The 19,940-nt window shown below is 44.6% G+C and overlaps 1 protein-coding gene across 1 annotated transcript in view; it reads right to left on the reverse strand.

Moving 5' to 3' along the window:
- Positions 1-19,887, reverse strand: part of LOC306826804 (partitioning defective 3 homolog) — a 71,737-nt gene extending 51,850 nt beyond the window's left edge. Inside the window, exons 1-3 of the mRNA XM_079348343.1 lie at positions 19,646-19,887; positions 11,898-12,026; positions 4,448-4,729 (exon numbers count right to left, since the gene is read on the reverse strand). Of these exons, the coding sequence (XP_079204469.1) occupies positions 4,448-4,729; positions 11,898-12,026; positions 19,646-19,674 (440 nt within the window). The 5' untranslated portion in view covers positions 19,675-19,887. The remainder of the gene's footprint in view (positions 1-4,447; positions 4,730-11,897; positions 12,027-19,645) is intronic.
- Between the last annotated feature and the right edge of the window lie 53 nt (positions 19,888-19,940).

Here is a 19,940-nt window from a genome sequence, read left to right on the forward strand (position 1 = left end):
CCGTCATCCACCATGCTTGTTTGCTCTGAAATCACATGCGGCTGCAGAATAACTCAGGACTGAATCTGTTAGTGTTGATCATTGTATGTCGCCATGTGTGGCGCCTCTCTTTAGTCCAACATCTGAAGAGATTAAATCTTTTTTGTGTGGGTCAAACTTAAACGTCCTTACTTCGTAAAAATTTTATTTTTAGAAATTTGACAGAATAATATTTAGTCAGGTTTACCTCAGCAGCTTGTCGTACGTTGTAAACCGCGTTCTAGGAGCTCAATCAGCATGTGAGATGGACAGATGTGTACAGACTTGATCAATACCTGCAGGCATATTAAACTGCGATCACAGCTGACGACATTTAAAAGAAAAAGAACAAAAAGACAAACACACAAGTGGATCGCTGTCTTAAATCACGCTTTGAAGATTAGTGCCACTCATAGTATGATTAATATTATGTAATGCAAGATTGAAAAAAAAATCTCTCCCCCATGAGATTGACCCCTTCCGGTTGGTTCTGAGTCATCATCTTGTGACAGTCACAACAAGGCAGTGACGACAAAAGGCCTTTCACAAACACTAATCTGGAACTGAGTCAGGGCATGAAACGATCATAAATACAGAATGATTAGATCAATCTGCTTCTGTTGAAAAATCCCAAAGTAGGAATAATACACCAGATTCAGATAGTGGAGATGAGAAAAAAAAAAAAAAAAAAAGGCAGGGCAGCTGGAGTGCCGACACAGGGTGTAATTCTACAGAATCACTGGTTACAGTGTGAGATAGTAAAACCGTTTCAAACCGTATTTAAAACACAAACAGGTCATTGTTCTGATCCGTCTCAACTGAGTGCGACATTCTGAAAGCGACATGATGACCAAGTGAAATCTACACTGTTTGCTTTTGTACTTATCAAGGCATGTCGGCCATTTTAAGTGTGTTTATCGGAACAAAAAAAACATTTTCCTTCACTTTCTATGGACCTGTTTTTGCTTTGATCCAATCTCCGCTTGGCTTAAGCTCTCATATCAGCGTGGGCTGCCATTCCAATCCCACCATAACAAACACTCCCGCTGCAGAGTGAGACCCCCCCCCCCCCCCCCCCCACCCCCCCACCCCCCCACCCCAATTCTCTTCTCTTCTTGGCATGGCAGGGTCTATTTCACTTCCTGTTAAGTAGTGGGGGGCAGACAGGAAACAGGAAACACGCTTTCTGGTTCCCTCAGAAGGTATGTTTTTCTTATGATTGGAGATCTGGGAGCGTAACAGAATATCTTTAAGAAGTTTACGTCCCTGGCACCTCGACAGCAGTAATCAAAGCCTCCTGAAAAAGAGCGAGTGTTTCCAGTCTGAGGGCAGCGTGGTCCGCCATGGGGGCTCTCATACACACGGTGAAAGCGTGACGGATCCGTCCATTATCACATGAAGAACATTCTGTCTCCAAGTTCAAAAGTGTTTCAACATAAGGGCCAGAGGCAAAGCCGAGTCAAAGAAACGTGGTTCCTGATTTTAATTTAAAGATCGATATCACCTCAGATTGATGTCTCTGTGGTGGAAATAATGAAGTGCAATAAAAGCTTAATGTCTCTGAAGCCGAGGCCAACACTTGACTAAAACACGAAGGGAAGATGGAGGTGGATGTTTTCAGGGTGTGCGGTCAGAGTTCTCCATTTTACAGCTGCAACTGCTGACTAATGTATTTGACCCTGAAGTACTTATAAGAAGTCGTATTAAGTTGCGTTGGTATTTAAGATGCAGTCTGTTTCTGCAGGTCTCTCACTGGGTAATAAAAAAGGTTTTCATTGTCGATTGTGTGCAGCTGTGAAGCTCTTTGTGGGACTGACGGATTTCACCATGAGGAGTTTGCTAGCATGCTAAAGCTAACATTAGCTCTCAGCGAAAGCTAACATTAATATTAGGGAGGCACAGCCTTTCTGTCTCTGTGACCAATCTGACTTGAGTCGTGTTGCTTTATTTACTGAGCAGGAAACTAATGAAGGAGTAAAGATGTTAAAATGTGGCACCTACAGTCTGGTCTGTGTCGGTTTGATTCTCTTGATGTTTAGCGCAGGCAGCCTGCAGACGCTGGATGATGCTAGCAGCTGCACTTCCTTTCAAGGCAACACGTGTCTCAGCGTGTTTACTGGTATATCATTTTTAATCTTCTGACTATAAGAAGTTCTTTCACACCTTCACATTCACACACTGATGGTAGAGGCTGCTATATGAAGACGCGCTGCTTTATACGCTGCTGACGAACCAGCAGGAGCTACTGGGGGTTAAGTGTCTCGTCCAAGGGGACATAAGACATTTGTAGCTGCGGAGGCTGGGGATAGAAACCCCCCAACCACCAACCCTTTGATATGTAATTCAATTTAACTTTATTTGTAAGGGACCATGTGCAATTAAAACATAAATGTAACCATTTGATGCATTACACCCGAGTTAGCCTGAGGCTAATTCACATCTGCTGTCCCTTGGCAGGTAACAAAACAACATACATCACACAGCGAGTAACACATAGCAATATGTACATGAAAGGTGCCTTGCAGACACACACACTCACACACACACACACACGTCAGTCCCATGAGAAGATTAAAGAAAATTGAGTGAGACGAAGTAAATGACAAAATTAGTGAGCAAACAAAATAAAATGGGATCCCATACTTAACATTATTCAGGGGTTTGAAACTCGTAGATTACCGGATAAACCTGAAAATTTGAATCGTTTTATTTTAATGTTATATTTGCATGATGAAAATTCTGCGTTCTGTAAAACCTTTAAATGTAAAACTGATGGTTAAAATGATTCAGCACTTAGCTGTTAGCCAGTTAGCATGAGAGACAACACCCTTCTCAAAAAATTCTTTCAACCAACAGAGACGTACAATTAAGATGAAAGTCAAAGTGAGGGGAAAATAAACGAGGACTGTCAGGGTCAGGCATGAGAACCGACATGAGAGTGTTATAAGATTGTGTTTTTGCAGGCCTTTCTTTCACAACCTTTAAAAAAAAAAAAAAATCTTCATCGTCTCACCCTTTTCCTCTTCTTGGCCTTAATCCTTCTCTCTAATGAATAAATGAATAATCACAAAAAAATATATGGACCAAAAAGCGCAAACTTCAACTTCATGTGCAGAGGTCGAAATCTGAAGGAAACTCCTTCACCTGCCAGACTCCATATCTGTCTGGCATATTTCCCTCTGGTGTGCATCTTCATACCTCCACACACGTCCACATCAGGGATTAGAAGAATAACAGAACACACAGAGACAACAGCAGTGCAATGAATTATGAATCAACACAAGCTGCAGCACTCTGTGAGTGCTCGCAGGCTGCTGGGGCCATCTGGGGATGCGTGGAAAAAAAAAAGTACGCCAAAAGACGAAGCCATTCATTGAGCTGGGGATGTACCCGCATGCACTGCCTGTGTGTCTCTGCTACGCTGCAGGCTCTCCTCGATTGGCTTCAAGTTCCCCAAATCCATCTTCTCTCTAGTCATTGATCGGAGGAAGATTGGGAAGCAATTCAGCACAGACCTGCAGTGCTGAAAAGTGCTGCGGCTGACAAGATGCCAGCGTTTAGAAGTTTCTGGTTTTTCTGGCTGGCTGTCACTGCAGTGAACTCTGCTTTGGGTAATAAGTTTGCGAACGCCACTTGGCAGCTGTGTATGCATACAAAGTAGATGCATAAAGATAAACTAAATCCATGCCAGACCAGGGTAATAACTCTGAAATGCCTGTTGCCAATTAAAAACAAATTTGGTCTCAAATCATGGCGGCAGATGCCGACTGTTTCACAGAAAGTCAGACATGAGGCGAAAGAGTGAAGAAGGTGAAATCAACAACAGAGCGCAAGACGGAAAGAAAGAGAGAGAGGGAGAAAGGTCAAAAGAGATGGGAAGAGAGACGGATTTTCAAAGGTTTCCATTCACTCACTGCCTCCCCAGAGTAATCCCACATCTCCAGAGAGAACGACGCATTGTGTCGAGCAGTCGGCGAGCTGACATTTAACGCCTGCCTTCTGTTGCTTTGATTATTTTTCTCATCCAGGTGTGATCCGGCCCTGCTGTCTCCGCACAATAACGATGCCTAAGAGTAGGCTGGAGAAAGCTGGGAATGCAGAGGCGGAATCAGGCCTGCAGAAACCTTTTACTGAAATAGCGCGACCGGGCTCGAGTCTTTGTATTGGAGGTAAAAAGGTTGCCGAAGCATGAATGGAAGTCTGTCACCTGGTTTTCACGGCATCTCAGGGGGATTGTGACTCCAATAGAATGAATACTGTAAGTGTTACCAAGCAATTACTGGATTTTCAAGGTGCGAGAACAGAGGACGAAAAAGAAACAAAAATAGGACTATCAAAGCAAAAGACAGTTAATGAAATAAATCTTCCAACACATAGCTTGAAGACACTTTGATATCAGACTTCTTCAGATGGAAGAAGCCACGCCTACCTGTCTGCAGATGGAGGTCTGTCGTTGCGGCCCTTGCTGACTTGTGTGTACAGGGTGTCTGAGAGTTGGTGATGGTGGTGTGGATGGATGTTGGGGTATTCTTCTCGGGGGCTGTGGGGTCGGCTGTGCCCGCTGTCCACGGAGCTGTTCAGGGGGTTGATGCCAGCGTACGGGTGCTCCTCCTCTGAGGCCCTCTCCGACGTGCGACTAATATCCAGGATTTCAGCGTAGTCCCGTTCCCTGGCTTGACGCTCCCGCAGTTCCCTGGTCTTGGCCTGGATTCTGGGTGACATTTAAATAAACATGTTGATGCTGCAGGCTCTCACTGATACTAGCATACAGTGTATAAACCATAGACTGTGAATGTTACTGTTCTGAACATCCATGAAAACGGCTTCAGTAAATGGTTAATGTCGCGACAGTGTTGGTTTCCACTTAGCGGAGGCGTGTCAATGTGTGCAGCGCAGGACGTTCTGCAATGTTCTTAGCTTCAGGTATGTCACCTACTGTACTATAAGCCAAACTGAGCACTGTTATTCAAATCAAAGAAACTTTATTTTCTAGAGCTGAATCCATCCTGGTATATCCAGATGGATGGATGGATGGATGGAAGGATGGATGGATGGATGGAGAGAGAGATGGATGGATGGATGGATGGATGGATGGATGGATGGATGGAGAGAGAGATGGATGGATGGATGATGGATGGATGATGGATGGGTGGATGGATGATGGATGGATGGATAGATGGAGAGAGAGAGAGATGGATGGATGGATGATGGATGGATGGATGGATGGATAGATGGATGGATGGATGATGGATGGATGATGGATGGGTGGATGGATGATGGATGGATGGATAGATGGAGAGATGGATGGATGGATGATGGATGGATGGATGGATGGATAGATGGAGAGATGGATGGATGGATGATGGATGGATGATGGATGGGTGGATGGATGATGGATGGATGGATAGATGGAGAGAGAGAGAGATGGATGGATGGATGATGGATGGATGGATGGATGGATAGATGGATGGATGATGGATGGGTGGATGGATGATGGATGGATGGATAGATGGAGAGAGAGAGAGATGGATGGATGGATGATGGATGGATGGATAGATGATGTATGGATGGATGGGTGAATGGATGGATGGATGGATGGATGGATGATGGATGGGTGGATGGATGATGGATGGATGGATAGATGGAGAGAGAGAGAGATGGATGGATGGATGATGGATGGATGGATAGATGATGTATGGATGGATGGGTGAATGGATGGATGGATGGATGATGGATGGATGGATGATGATGGATAGATAGATGGATGGATGATAGATGGATGGATGATAGATGGATGGATGATGATGGATAGATAGATGGATGGATGATAGATGGATGGATGATAGATGGATGGATGATGGATGGATGGATGATGATGGATAGATAGATGGATGGATGATAGATGGATGGATGATAGATGGATGGATAGATGGATGGATGGATAGATGATGTATGGATGGATGGGTGAATGGATGGATGGATGATGGATGGATGGATGATGGATAGATGGATGGATGGATAGATGATGTATGGATGGATGGATGATGTATGGATGGATGGGTGAATGGATGGATGGATGGATGATGGATGGATAGATGATAGATGATGTATGGATGGATAGATGGATGGATGAAGAATCATTGATAATCGTGTGAAATCAAAACCTTCTAGATGACCTTACCTGGAGTTGATGTAAATCAAAGCTACAGCCTGAGCAGTGTATAAACACAGTGCAGCTGAGAGATGACGTAAATCTCAGATGTCACATTAACCAAACACCAGACGAGCTGCAGCAACATCTGCAAGCCATTGTTTATCGAGCCTTTTTAACTCTCCATTACAGACAAGAGTGAATATGTTGAGTCTATTATTTACGTGTTTTTTTCACCCTCCATGAATAATACCATAAACAAAGCATAATAGTCTCCCGCCCCCACAACAGCTCACACAAAGGGAAGCACTTTGTATTCACAGAGTGCTGCTAATGTATAGCTACCATGCTCTTTTCTCTCTCTGTCTCAAACACACACACACCTCTGACACCTCTCTGTCTCACATCACACACACCACCTCCGACACATTGAAATCACACACACACACACACACTCTCTCTCTCTCTAGGCTATTATCTTGTGAATAACTGGTAACACCGTTTTGTACAGCAGGGGGACTACCTATTGCGAAGCCCCATAATTACAGCCATGCCAATTATCAGAGCTTTACAACTACCAATTATCACACAGCTCTCTTTTCTCCAGGCCCCTTTTTAACGGCAGCGGGAAATCGAATGGTACAGCCGCGGCAATGACGAGGTAGGGGGGGATGCAACTTTACCGAACGCTCAGCAGGCTAAAAAGATTGGACCGCTTCCTCCAGAAAAAAAAATGTGCATGCTGTGCGTAATGAAACAAGAAGGGCTCCCCATGGAGGGCCAGGTGAGTCATGGGCAGGGATACTTTGTCTCTTAAAAACGAGGCTGGTGGGGAAGTTGAAAGTTTTCACAGAGCATTGTTAAGTCTGAACAGGCCTAACTTAGTCTCAAGTAAAATGTTCACTTATCAGAAGAAGCCTGAACAATTTCTCTTGAAAGCTGCTTTTGTTCCATTTGTGGACTCAGCAATCATCTAATAGCGCAGAAGGAAGCGGGACCCTTGAGGGATCTATCTTTAAACCCAGAGGAAAAACGTGTGTTTTCCATGTGAGCGAGCAGCACGCAGCAGCAGCAGAAGTGGGAGCAGAAGCTGATTGTATACACAAGCACAGTGGCTGATAAGATAAGGCCAGACATACCAATCCAGGCTTCTGCGTGCAGCCCCCCCCCCCCCCCCCCCACACCAATCCCCTTCCACAACAAGGCCGTGGACGAGGTCAACAGGGGCCACTTTCTGAGTGAGGAAGGATGTAGCTGTGAACCAGTTGTGGTGTGTGAGAAAGGATACAGCCTCGGTTCTTGGAGACTGAAGCTTTGAATCACACGCAAAGAGAAGAAGGTCGGAAAATATGTCAAAGTGCACGAATGGAACCTCAGTTAAATCCTTTCAATTCTCTGTTCATTATTCCTGCTTTAAATCCCACTGAGTCTGTGTCTAATCTGCCCGTCACAGTTTTTCATGTTTCCGACCCGTCTCTATATGATCCAGACTGGGTGACCACTGGGAGCTCTGGTAACTGGTGGAACTCAATGGTGGCCACGGCGATATCTTCCACAGACAAGGAAAGCTTTAAGGCCTACAGGGAGTGATTGTTTTAATTGCATATTCCCCCAAGACGAATCTAAACCCGACAACATGACAAGTACTTAAAGAGCAATGTTGTAAAAACGTACGACTGTCCAAATACAAGATGTGCTGATGGGAACGGGACGGGAAGGAAAACCACACTTGGCCCTAATCATTCCCCGTTCAATCCCAAAATATTTGTTTAAGGAAACTCCTGCTTTGGTTCCAACAGCTAACCTTGATGAAAGATGAACACACTCTGGACGTGAAGGGGGAACTGAAAGGAAGGTTACACAGCAGACAGAGAAGGAAAGACGGCTGATAAAAGGGTATAGAAATGGCTGGATGAGACATTACGGGAGAAGAAATGTGTTTGACGAGTGACCTTTCTACCACATCAAGCCAGAACAATGGTCCATTATGTGCCATTGTACCCACTGTGTAATGAACCTTCCTCTTGGCGGTAATGCTGACACAACTGATAGAGCGGGGTGAAAGGCAGGAAGTACATGAAAGGAGAAGGTCCAGCAGGATAAGATGGCTGCTTTCACAGGGCCTTTGAATGGATAACACTGGATGTTTGGAAGTGTTTCAGGGATTCGGTGCCAAATACATCTGAAGCACTTCAGTGCGTGATTAACTTATGGAAGATTTTGATCAGTCTTGCGCCAAGCTAGCTACACAAACGGCTCAGAGAGTGTTTTTTTAATCCTTGGCTCAGGCTTTGTTTGAGACGCTCGTTTCTTTCTCAACAGAAATACAAATCATAATCAAGAAGTGGTAGTACTGCCCAATGGTGAACATATTGACCTTTTACATTCTGATGACATGCCTGCCTTTTAAAGGACTGACTACAGTCCAAACACAGTTTTGAGACTACCAGAACTCTAAACCCACCAGAACCTCGATAACCTGCGTTATTACGACTGCTTAGCAGGGGGGCGACTTCACTGATCGCTACAAAATCTGTAAGATCACATCACCGTTGTCAACCTTTTCCCCCAAAGACGTATGGTCAACCTCCTAATTTAAAAGTCTTCCTCACTGCAGCATGATTTCTTTAGCAGTAGACCACAGTGTAACACTTAGAAACGTCACCATGGAGTCGCCAGAATTCTCAAATTGAGGCTTCAAAGCAGTGGTGCAAAAACCACGTGGTGACATCCTGGTGGTTTCATTTTTTCCTGCATACATTCGACAATCTGTACGTGACTCTGGGCGAACTATGATCTCGTGACTCGTTGAGCTGATGTCTACAGAGAATGTGTCTACACTTAGAACTTAGTGGAACTGAAAGGGGCCAGCTTCACTTCTGGTGAATCTTAGTTAAAGGTTTTTTATTCAGATTGCTTTGAATGTTTGGAACAAAATGGCATTTAGTGACTCGGGCCAAATCAACATATAAATGTCAAAAAAGATTCCCACATGTGAAGGTTTGCCTTCTCACCAGACAGTTTGACAGCAAACATCAGTTTATTGCTCTAACTGTCTGTTTACATTTGTTTGCCTGGCTGGGGCTGGGAGTCCACCGAGACCTGAGACTTAAACCTGCAAGGAAATCCATCCATCCAGTCAATCACAGCTGGATTAACCGTAGCCTCTGGCAGTGGCCAATCAATAGTCACTCTGCAGCGAAGAGTCGAAGTTCAAGGCTGAAGCTTGGGGGAAAAGCACCGTGGTGAAGCACAGCTAACTGGATCATTGTTTAACACAGAAGCAACCTTTCTTTCACATCCTCAGCGGGACGTCCCCGTCAATATCAGAGTATCCCAGCCAGTGCTTTAACACAAATGAGAGACATGCTTGTGCATTTTTGCAGGGCTTGGGGAGGAGGTACGCTTTACTGGAGTGCGTCAAAGACCAAACACTGAACAAAATAATGAATGCATTGACTAAAAGATCTACTCACACAATCCCAAGATAGTTCCTGCTCTGTGGATGCAGAGTAAAGCTACCTTCTTTTGGTGCAGGTCTGATTCCTCAAACACCAATTTGGCTTGATTTCCCCCGAGCTCTTTCTTTTTTTTCTTGCCCTGAGCACTCTACATGCCAAAACCATTACACATGTATAAATAAAAGAACAAACTGAAGAACAAAAGACGAAGAGTTCTTGCAGAGAGCCAGCAGCTAAAAAGAAAAAGTCTCCTACCAAAGAAGCAGAGGCAGCCCAAACTCTTAGTTCACACCTCTGTGGTGTGTTTCTACTTCAGAGGCCATTCAATCCACGTTTCTACATCCAGGGCTGCCGACGGGGAAACGAGTCTGGATGCAGGGGAGGACCTGGTTAGGACTGTGTTGCTGGGTGTGGACGGTGAGTGTTGTTCAGGTGATGTCAGTAAGAAGTTGAATGAAGAAGTGTCTCATCTTGAGTTGTCTCCTTCACCTCCAGTATACTTCAAATACAGCCAAGTGGGTGCAGCATCTGGACTTAAGGAGCTGTTTGTCTGTCGGGTGTGTGTGTGTGTGTGTGTGTGTGTGTGTGTGTGTGTGTTTAGATGCTCATGGACACACAATAAAACACTCACACAACTGGTGATTCAGACAGGGAAGTTAAGGAGCAGGTAACTCGACCACTTCTCACTGCTTCACTCAACGACATGAGGTGAGTAAAACTGCACATTGTCGAGGGGGCGGGGCTATGACATCATCACCCAGAGAGCCTTTTGTACACTCGATTGTTTTTTTTTCATATCTATATCAAACTCCACAGTCCAGAGGTAAAGAAGCATGCGTCTTAGAAACTCTCCGGTGCAGCAGAGCTGAACATGAGCAGGTTCACTTTTTGACACACACGCATCGTCCTTAATGGATTTCAGTGTTACAACATATTTGAAACGTTCCTCATGATAATGCATGCATATGACTTTGACATTTAAGGACGAGAAATAAAAGACAATCCACAGTTCTGAATGAACACACTGAAGGACCAATCTGAACTTTTACTGATAGCCAGAATAACAAGTGAATCCTCTGACATGGCATTTGCGTTAACCTTATCCCAATTAAAAATAAAGCCTAGGCTATTACCATATTACGGGACTATCTGCTCTGCAGGCGTAAAAGAAAGAATTACAAACTCAAATTTGATAACGAGCGACTGCAGGGAGTAATGACTCCTGCCCCTACACCAAGAGCACGGGAATTAATTAGCTGGCGAGGCAGTAATGGCCTTGGCATTTACAAACCGCAGCCCCAAAATACTGGCACACTGCCCGACTGACATTTAGTTGAGTTTAGAGAGAACGAGGCACCGAGGAAGAGTCTCTGGGCTGTTTGGTTCAGAACACTTCCACATGCAGAATTTATTGTATCTCGGACTTTTAGCCCGTTTTTTGAATGAAAACATTCTTGATTTATTGATCCATTCACATAGTTATTATTGCACAGAAGAGTTTCTTTACAACAAAGGACACTTCCATTTAGTAGAGTCAATACATTGTCAAAGAGGGAACCTCTTAGTTTGATTGTTGTGTGATTGAAAACCCCTTTAGTGGTCAGGAACAACGAGGCCGCTTGTTTCCATCTCATCATGCTGCGAACTATAGTGCTGTTTGAGTGAGGTTTACCATTCGTTAAAGTCTGGCAATTTATTTTCCTGCATTTTTGACACATTTTTCAATTCATCCTGAGGAGTCTGGGCCTTTTTTTTTTTTTTTGAACCGAGGAGAATCCTTAAAAACGACACCTCTGCTAATTCTGAAGCCTCTGCTCTCCTCCAGTGGCACAAGTGAACAAGAACTAGATATATATTTTTTATTTTTTGCAAAAGCAGGAATCTGCACCAGAGGACTTAAAACCAACAGGCAATTTAATTTAGCAGTTTTCAACATTTTGACTTCAATGAGCAGACATGAAGAAACCAGAGAAGCAAAAGAGGAGAGACGACCTCGAGGCTTTCATTTGGCTTCTCTTTGTAACGACGAGGATTTTTCAAAGCATGTTTTTTTTTTCTTTTAAAACATCTTGACTGATCCCATAAGGAAAAAAAACAACTATTAAATCCATTTGATTCTCTCTGATTCAAACAGCTCAGAAAAGCTGCAGTCGTAGTCGTGACAGGTCTTCCACACTTTGATGTAGAAAAACACGCACGCCCAGAAAAGAGAGCATCGCCAGAAAATCTAAAAGCATAAATCAAGCACTTCAACATGAAGACCGTACCTCTCCTGCTCCATCTTCATCTTCATCGTCTCCTCCTCGGAGACCTGCGTCTCCTCCGGCCTCCATTTACTGGAGCCTTTACGGTCCAGCTTCTCGCCCGGACGCTCGTCTTTCCGGTGCTTTCCAAACCTGGAACACAAACAAAGAAGACACTTGAGGGACTGTCGTGCAGAGTCTCACTACATTTATTTTTTTAAGCTTCCCGGATCATAATGTGCTGTATAGATAAAAACAGATCAGTGTTAAGGACAGCCTTCACTTTATATACTGTGAATACAGGAAAACGACTTCTTCTTCTTCCCCAGCAGGTGCTCTCTTGTATGTGATAAGTCTCTTCTCCAACGACGCCCTCCAGAGGCTTAAGGGTTAACTCAAAGTGAAGCCATCTGACTCGACATGTTATTCAGTGATCAGGGAAACACCGAACAGCTGATCAAGCCCCCAAAGCAACCATCTGAAAAGTACTTTTCACAAGTTCAAATCTAATTCAGCTCGTTTGAAGCAGGTGGCGTGAAGACGCGGTCCATCACTGTAATTATATTCATAGGGAGGGAGTTACGCTTAACGAAATAGGAGCCATTGCAGAGATATTTCAGCTTGATTGACTCGGTACAAAGCTGCAGCCTGTTGAAGAAATGACTTTGGCACAGCACTCGCTTCTACAATGAACCTCCATGATTATTCACAGGGAAATTGGTCCGTGGAGAATATCTACGACTTCTAAAGAGACAACGCTGAGAGAAACTAAAGGTGTGTGTGTGTGTGTGTGTGTGTGTGTGTGTGTGTGTGTGTGTGTAGTGAAGAGACAGACGACGGTGAATGAGGGGGAAAAAAAAGAGCTTTTGCAAGAGAGACTCAATGAATGAAACATTAAGAGTGAAAAACTAAAGTGGAGAATACAAAGACAAAGTCCAGAGGTGTCTGTGTGTGTGTGTGTGTGTGTGAGAGAGAGAGAGACAGAGAGAGAGAGAGAGAAAAGAGAAATAAGTAAAAGAAAGTTTATAAAAGGATAAAGTGAGAGGATCAGAAGCAAAGCAAACACACATATAAAAAACAAAAAGGTGCGTGAGTGTGTTCAGAAATGAGACGGGAAAAGTACAAACTGCCCGACAGGAGAGAAAAGAAAAAGAAAGGCACGCTGAGATTGGGGGTCTGTGAACACGAGCATGAAAAAACAACACAGAAGAAAGAGAATTGAAAACAAGAGAAATAAGGTAAAATCAATGAGAGCAACACAGAGACAGAAAGAACAAGCGGAGAAAAACCCTGCAGTGTCAGAAACACTAAGACCAAAAAAAAAAAAAAAAACAAATGATGAGAAAGGGGAGGAGGAATGAAAACTGGAAGAACAGGGAATACTGTGGGAAAATGAGAGAAACGATGAGAGAGAGGACAAAGAAGGGGACAATAATCATTCTGAATGTCGGGCTGGATTTGAACCATCCTAAACCTTGTCGAGTTATTTCACCATCCGGATCGTTTTCCTCCCTCATCGTCTTGGAAATGTCCAAACCGAATGAAGCGTGCCGATCTCCTAATGTTCAAATGTTGCTAACTTCATACAGCCGGGCCCAAAGGAAACCTTCCTCGAGCAGAACTCGTCCCGCATCGCTTCAGACTCCATGTCAACAAAGAATTACAAAAAAAACACTCACTGCACAGAATAAGGCTCACAGATGCTGCCCACATGTTCGACACCTCGCCTCGACATTAGATGGCTACGACTGGGTTTAGTTCGAACATGTGCTGGTGATCCGTCAGATCGAGTGAATCTGTGTGACGTTTATCTGAATATATTTTAAAGATGACTCACGATGGATTCATCTGAGCTGTTTGAAAGGGGGTATTACTGTACAGGCATGCATCAAGTACTCTAAAGCTGTCCATCAGAGAAACCCCGTAAATGTATCAGAAGGACTGAGGAAGTGAAGCAGAGGAAAAAAAAATAAGAAAAAAAAAATCCAACAAAAATACAGACGTGATTAACTTCTCAAAGTTACCAGACGCTGCTGGATTCTTGATGTTGTGGATTGTAAAACACAAACTAAGAGATGGAGATGAGAAAGTGCAGAGAGGATTGGAGTGTGTGTGTGTGTGTGTGTGTGTGTGTGTGTTTGGGGGGAACATGGAGACTAAGGTCCATTACCTGATTAATTTAACTGCGGCCGCCAGAAACGCTCAGAGTGACGGCTGGCTGTTAATGCTAAGAGCAGGAGCGATCTATCACCGCCAGAGACGGTTGACACTTTCTCTCTCCACGCCACTAACTTTCATTAACAGCCTCTTAAAAGACAGCCTGACTCTCCTTTTCACACACACACACACACACACACACACACACACACACACACACATAAACACAAACACCAACACACTGAGATTTACAACTCAACGGGAAAACTTTGAAGACGAGACGGGGTATTAACCGTGACTTCGGGGCTTTTAACAATCTTTTATTCCAGGCACAGTCGGACCCGCTGCTGTCGATAAAGAGGCTTCGGCTGGTTCGTACGGTCAAAAAAAAAAAAAACATCCTCAAAATGTCAGGGATTCAGCTAATTTAATTCAGCAGACTAACCATGTGTCACTCTTAATCCTTTTAAACTCACATAAAGGGAAATCGAGTGTGGAGACGTGAGCAGGCTTTGGTGACATATCGGATCTAAAGCTGCGGCGAAATGTCACAGAGAGGAAGTGACCGTCCGAACATCCGAAAGGAGAACTAAAAAGACGACCGTATCCATGACAACGTCAGTGACGATGATCAGCGATATGTACTGAATGAATGGAGTTTGTATGAGTTTGCCCTTTACAAGCGGTGGTCAGTGACTCCGGATCAATCTGGAGTTGAAGGTTTTAAAAACAAAGAGTGGAGTCGGTGTGACGCTGATTTGAAGAGTTTAGGAGTGCTGACTTATAAAAGTTTCTCTGTGTCTGTGACGTCACATTTGATTACGGCGTGACGTCGTTGAAGCCCAAAGAGAGCACGGCATGTAAGCTCCACGCACACACACACACACACACACACACACACACAGACACACACACAGCACTGTTCTCCCCCGCTGTCTCTGCTTTCTCACCTTTACCCTTACTGTGTAAGTCCTCTGTGACGTCTGTGCAGATTCTGCCTTCATTCATGAGATCTGAATTGAACTAAGTGATCGCTCTGTTTTTCATCCGTCTAACATGTTTTTTATTTCTCTGGTAAATAATGAGCCTCATAAGGCAGTCAGCCAAGACTTCATTTGGAGGCACAGCTGGGACTACAAGCAAGAAATTACAATGAACAAACATTATCAGCAGTTTGTGAATCTAATAATAAACATCTTATCTGAGCTCACGCTCTGTTTGGTTCCCTCGAACAGAACATGACGTACGGACGTCCAATCATTCACCACACAACTCTGACAAACGCGAAAAAGGCAAGTGGATGACGAGCACGGTCACAGGCAGGCCTCAGAGGCCGTCTCCGTCATGTCGCAGCGTGAGCCTTTTCTACGTCCAGATTTAGTCATGACAAGAACTCATGCACACACACACGCACACATGCACGCACACGCACACGCACACACACACACTCAAAAACCACTGCAAAATTAGCGCAGCTCTCGAATTTCTGGGCAATGGCCGTCTTTGCTGGTGCCAAGTTAACAGACTGGGTGATGCTTCTGAGTCCAAGAGATGAGCAGAGTGACAGAGAGAGAGAGAGAGAGAGAGAGAGAGAGAGAGGGGGGGGGGGGGGGGGGGTGAGAGAGAGAGGGGGGGGGGGTGAGAGAGAGAGAGAGGGGGGGTGAGAGAGAGATGGATGCAGAGCTGGCAGGCTGTGCTGCTGGCAGGAGTTGATGGTAATGAGGCTTTGATTGGGACTGAGTGTGAGGCCTTCGAGACATGAGAGGGTCAGGCGGTGGCAGCTCTGTTGATCACACACACACACACACACACACACACACACACACACACACACACACACACACACACACACACACACACACACACACACACACACACACACACACACACACACACACACACACACACACACACACACACACACACACACACACACACACACACACACACACACACACACACACACACACACACACACTCCTGACTTGAACAGCCCACTCCTCATTCACCCCTCCAACATGCAAACACACATCAAAGTACATCTCCCTGACTCTCCTGCTCTGAAGCCTTCACTCACTCTCTCAATCACACGACACTCACGGCGAGCCCTCGACGTTCTGTGAAGCCACTCGGGAGAACCAACTTGCTCACATCACTTTTTTTTTTTGAAGAGTGATCGCCGCCGCTTTTGTTCGCTTTCAAAACACAGTGACGTGGGTCCTCGACACATCCGGCCTCTGGGCTTTTGGGGCCGACACACAACATTTGCATCTGTTTCATGGTGACATGTTGATGCTAACAGAAGTGCAAATTCTGAGGAAAAAAAAAAAAAAGTGTTTTTTTTCCCCACCACCTTTGAGTAACATATTTGCCGCTAAGTGTTTGCTAAACTGTAGCTCCCACTTTTCACCTGTCAGTCAAACAACATGAGCAACAAGGATGCTTTCATGCATTTTCTCTTCAGTTTGCATCAAGCCTCTGAATGTGCTGCCGTCACAAAAGTGGAATTTAAGCTAGCTCTGTTTTTTTTTTTTTTGGTCTGACAGTTTGGAAAATGTTCCCACAAGATAATCCTCAAAGTTATTTGTTCATTTGAAGAGCGGGAAACATTAAAGGACGAAGCCTGAGTGACGTCACCCATCTATTTCTGCAGCGGTCTTTTTGGAGATCCATCATCGGGACAGGAAATCCTGTCCAGAGGTGATGCTTGTCAACAGGTAAGGCAAGCAACTGCTTGGGGCCCCAGACCATTAGGGGGGGCCCCAGTCTATTAGGGGGGCCTCTGACGGCTCACAAACTTAAACCAAAGCAACGGCCTAAAATGTGCAAATTTTGCAACAACAGTAGGAAAGCTCCTTTAGGGGGACCCGATGAGGAGTTCTCTGTCTGTAGGAGAGAGAAAAAACAAAACAAAACAAAACAAAACAGGAAAATGGCCACTGAGTCGAACTTTCAGTCCACCTACCGACAGGCTGACAGTTGGAGCCATTTCTTTGGATCATTCCTTTTCAAAACGCAGCCTCTGGTGTGTGTGTGTGTGTGTGTGTGTGTGTGTGTGTGTGTGTGTGTGTGTGTGTGTGTGTGAGAGAGGGTGTGTGTGGATCAAACAGGCGGTCAGACACAGCTGAAATGGAGCAGATCTGATGTGGCCAGTACGGAGCCAATCACAGCGCCACAACACTGATGTTCATCACGTGGGAGGAGGTTTTAATGTGTGTTGTTTCCGCCAAATTGTAGGTGTGGATTTGAGAGATAACTAACTGGCCTGTGTAGTGCTTGGATTTGTAATATACAGTATGTATCACTTTGTGTGTGTGTGTGTGTGTGTGTGTGTGTGTGTGTGTGTGTGTGTGTGTGTGTGTGTGTGTGTGTGTGTGTGTGTGTGTGTGTGTGTGTGTGTGTGTGTTCCCTTATAACTATTCCAGTGTGCACACGAGTTTTAAATGTGCATACTCCTGCAGGAGTTTTCCCCATGCATCCTACCCGTGTGTGTGTGTGTGTGTGTGTGTGTGTGTGTGTGTGTGTGTGTCTCCTCTCTCATTGAAGTAAGTTGTTGTTGCAAGTGACTCCTCCTGTTTGACACAGAGCCCTGATTGGTTTTTACTCTACGGCTCCCTGGAGGGCCGAATCGCTCAATTTTCAGCGTGACAGCCGAGTCGTTCACTCTCATTCACAAACGAGGCCCCTCTCATCGCGTCTCATTCACTTACTGATGTCTGTCCTCAGTCATCCACTGTAAACACTTATTCTCCATCAAGGAGGTTTAAAAGGTCTTACAGGCTTCAGTGTGCCGTAAAAAAACCTCCATGAGGAAGAATCTCAGAGGTGCTACTACCTTTAAAATGTGTTCAAGGTACAACCATGAATTTAAAAATGAAAACTTCAGATTCTTCAAATCTCTGACACTTGTAATGTTCACGAGTATCACAATGGCTTCGACGACAAGAAAGACATGAAGAAGATGCTGAGCAAATATGTCATAGTTGAACAATAAATCTGATTTTTTTTTCTCCTAAAGAGCTAAAACTCAGTTGGGCATAAATATACAGTAAACTTATCTCGATTTAAGGCCCACCTCCTGTGGCTTTTCTGAAGCTATCAGTATTTATGTAGATGTCTGTGTGTAATCATGGGACAGCTGCTGACGAAGGCTGTGAGATTGAATTCAAAGACCCAGACTAAGCTAGTAAGTTTTATCAAAGTGTTTTGTTTATGTTCTAACTCTAACATGTGTTTCTAGTCTGTCTACAAACCCCCCACTGATGAGAAAAGTCCATCCTCTCCGTCTTCTGCCTGCTCCACTTTTCAGAAAATGTGTGCTCAAACAGGCTGTTTGGAGATTTTCCCTTCATGACATCACAAAGGGCAGTAGCCCCTCCCCCACAGGTGGGTGACACTCCCACAGCTAGGTGTTTGTTCTGCCCTCTGAGTCTGCCTTCTCACCATAAACAATAGGACATGGAGCGAGAAAGCACCGAGTACACCCGAGCCCTTCCAGAGAGGGGGCGTGGCCAGACACAGCTCATTTACATATTTAAAGCTACAGACACAGAAACAGCCTGTTCTGAGCAGGGCTGAAATAGAGGGGTTTATAGACATGATCAAACACAGGATCAGAGTGGATTTACAACAACACACTTCACACATGTTTAGAGGAGCTCTCCGAAGTATTTAAACGTGATGAAAAGGAGGAGAACATGTGACCTTTAAAACAAATCCCTGTGCAGCCTGATAGTACGTGTGCCATGCTCGCTCTCTCTCTCTCTCTCTCTCTCTCTCTCTCTGTGTGTCACCAACAAGGAATAACACCTCCATCAGCCAGTTTATGCACTCACTCTTCCTCCATCTTTTATTTCACTCGCTCATTTCTCTGTGGAGCTCATTACCTTCCTCTCCCAGGCGTTTTTTTTTTTGTCCTCCCCGTCACCGCCACTTTCCCTAATATGACGTCATCTACACATTCATTACTGACCAGTATAGACTGGAGACTAATGGGATGTTTCTGTTTCTGTCCATTTAGCTGTCATGGACTGTTTGACAGGTAAAAATCTTGCAAGAGAAAAGATTTAATAAGAGGACGATAGACCACGACGGTCAACTTTGTCCTGGGAGTATAATTAGTGTTTCCTCACACTTGCCGCTCCACAGCCCAGGCCCGTCCTGTTCATTTATCGTCCCTCTGAGGGCCAAGCATAAAGCTCACTTAGGTACAATTCAAGCCTTTTAAAACGGTCATGAAGTGATTTGTTTGATTGAGCTGTATTGTGGCGTTAACAAACATTTAAAAAGAGGTATTTATCAGTCTTTACTCCGGAACTGGCTTAATTTGAATTTATCAGCCTTGTGCAGAGGATATAGATCAGTGTGGATTAAACTGACTCACTGAGAGTGAACACATCTCAGTCCTTATCTCCAACTCTCTGATTCAGAAAACCCATCCTGTTTGTTTTGTGAAGTTAGAAAGGTTGCAAATACCAATTTTTTTAAATCTATTTTTTTTGGGTGCTATGAATCAAGGAGCAGGTGTCGATGAATTTTTTAATCCTTCCTGAGTCTATTGGAAAACAAAAAGAAGTGAAGAGTCATTTTTTTCATGCCACTTTTTGTCTTCTTACCTGAACATGTCCCCGAGTCCTTTCAGCATGCCCTTCTTGGCCTTTCCCTTGTCTTTTGTCCTTCCCTCCTTCCTGCTGCTTCTTCTTCTCCTTCCCTCCCTTGTCTTTGTCCTTCTTCTTCTCCTCTTTGGTTCGATTTGTGCCGTTGACCAGGGGCTTCTCGGAGCCGGAGAGCGGCGTCTGGTCGGCCACCGTGGACACAGAGTCTCTGCCCGATCGAGAGCTCTCCTCCGTGTCCTCCTCCACTGGAGAGAGAGAGAGAGAGAGAGAGAGAGGAGAGAGAGAGAGAGAGAGA

Source organism: Symphodus melops, assembly GCF_947650265.1.
Source record: "Symphodus melops genome assembly, chromosome: 7".
NCBI classification, from domain to species: Eukaryota; Metazoa; Chordata; class Actinopteri; order Labriformes; family Labridae; genus Symphodus; species Symphodus melops.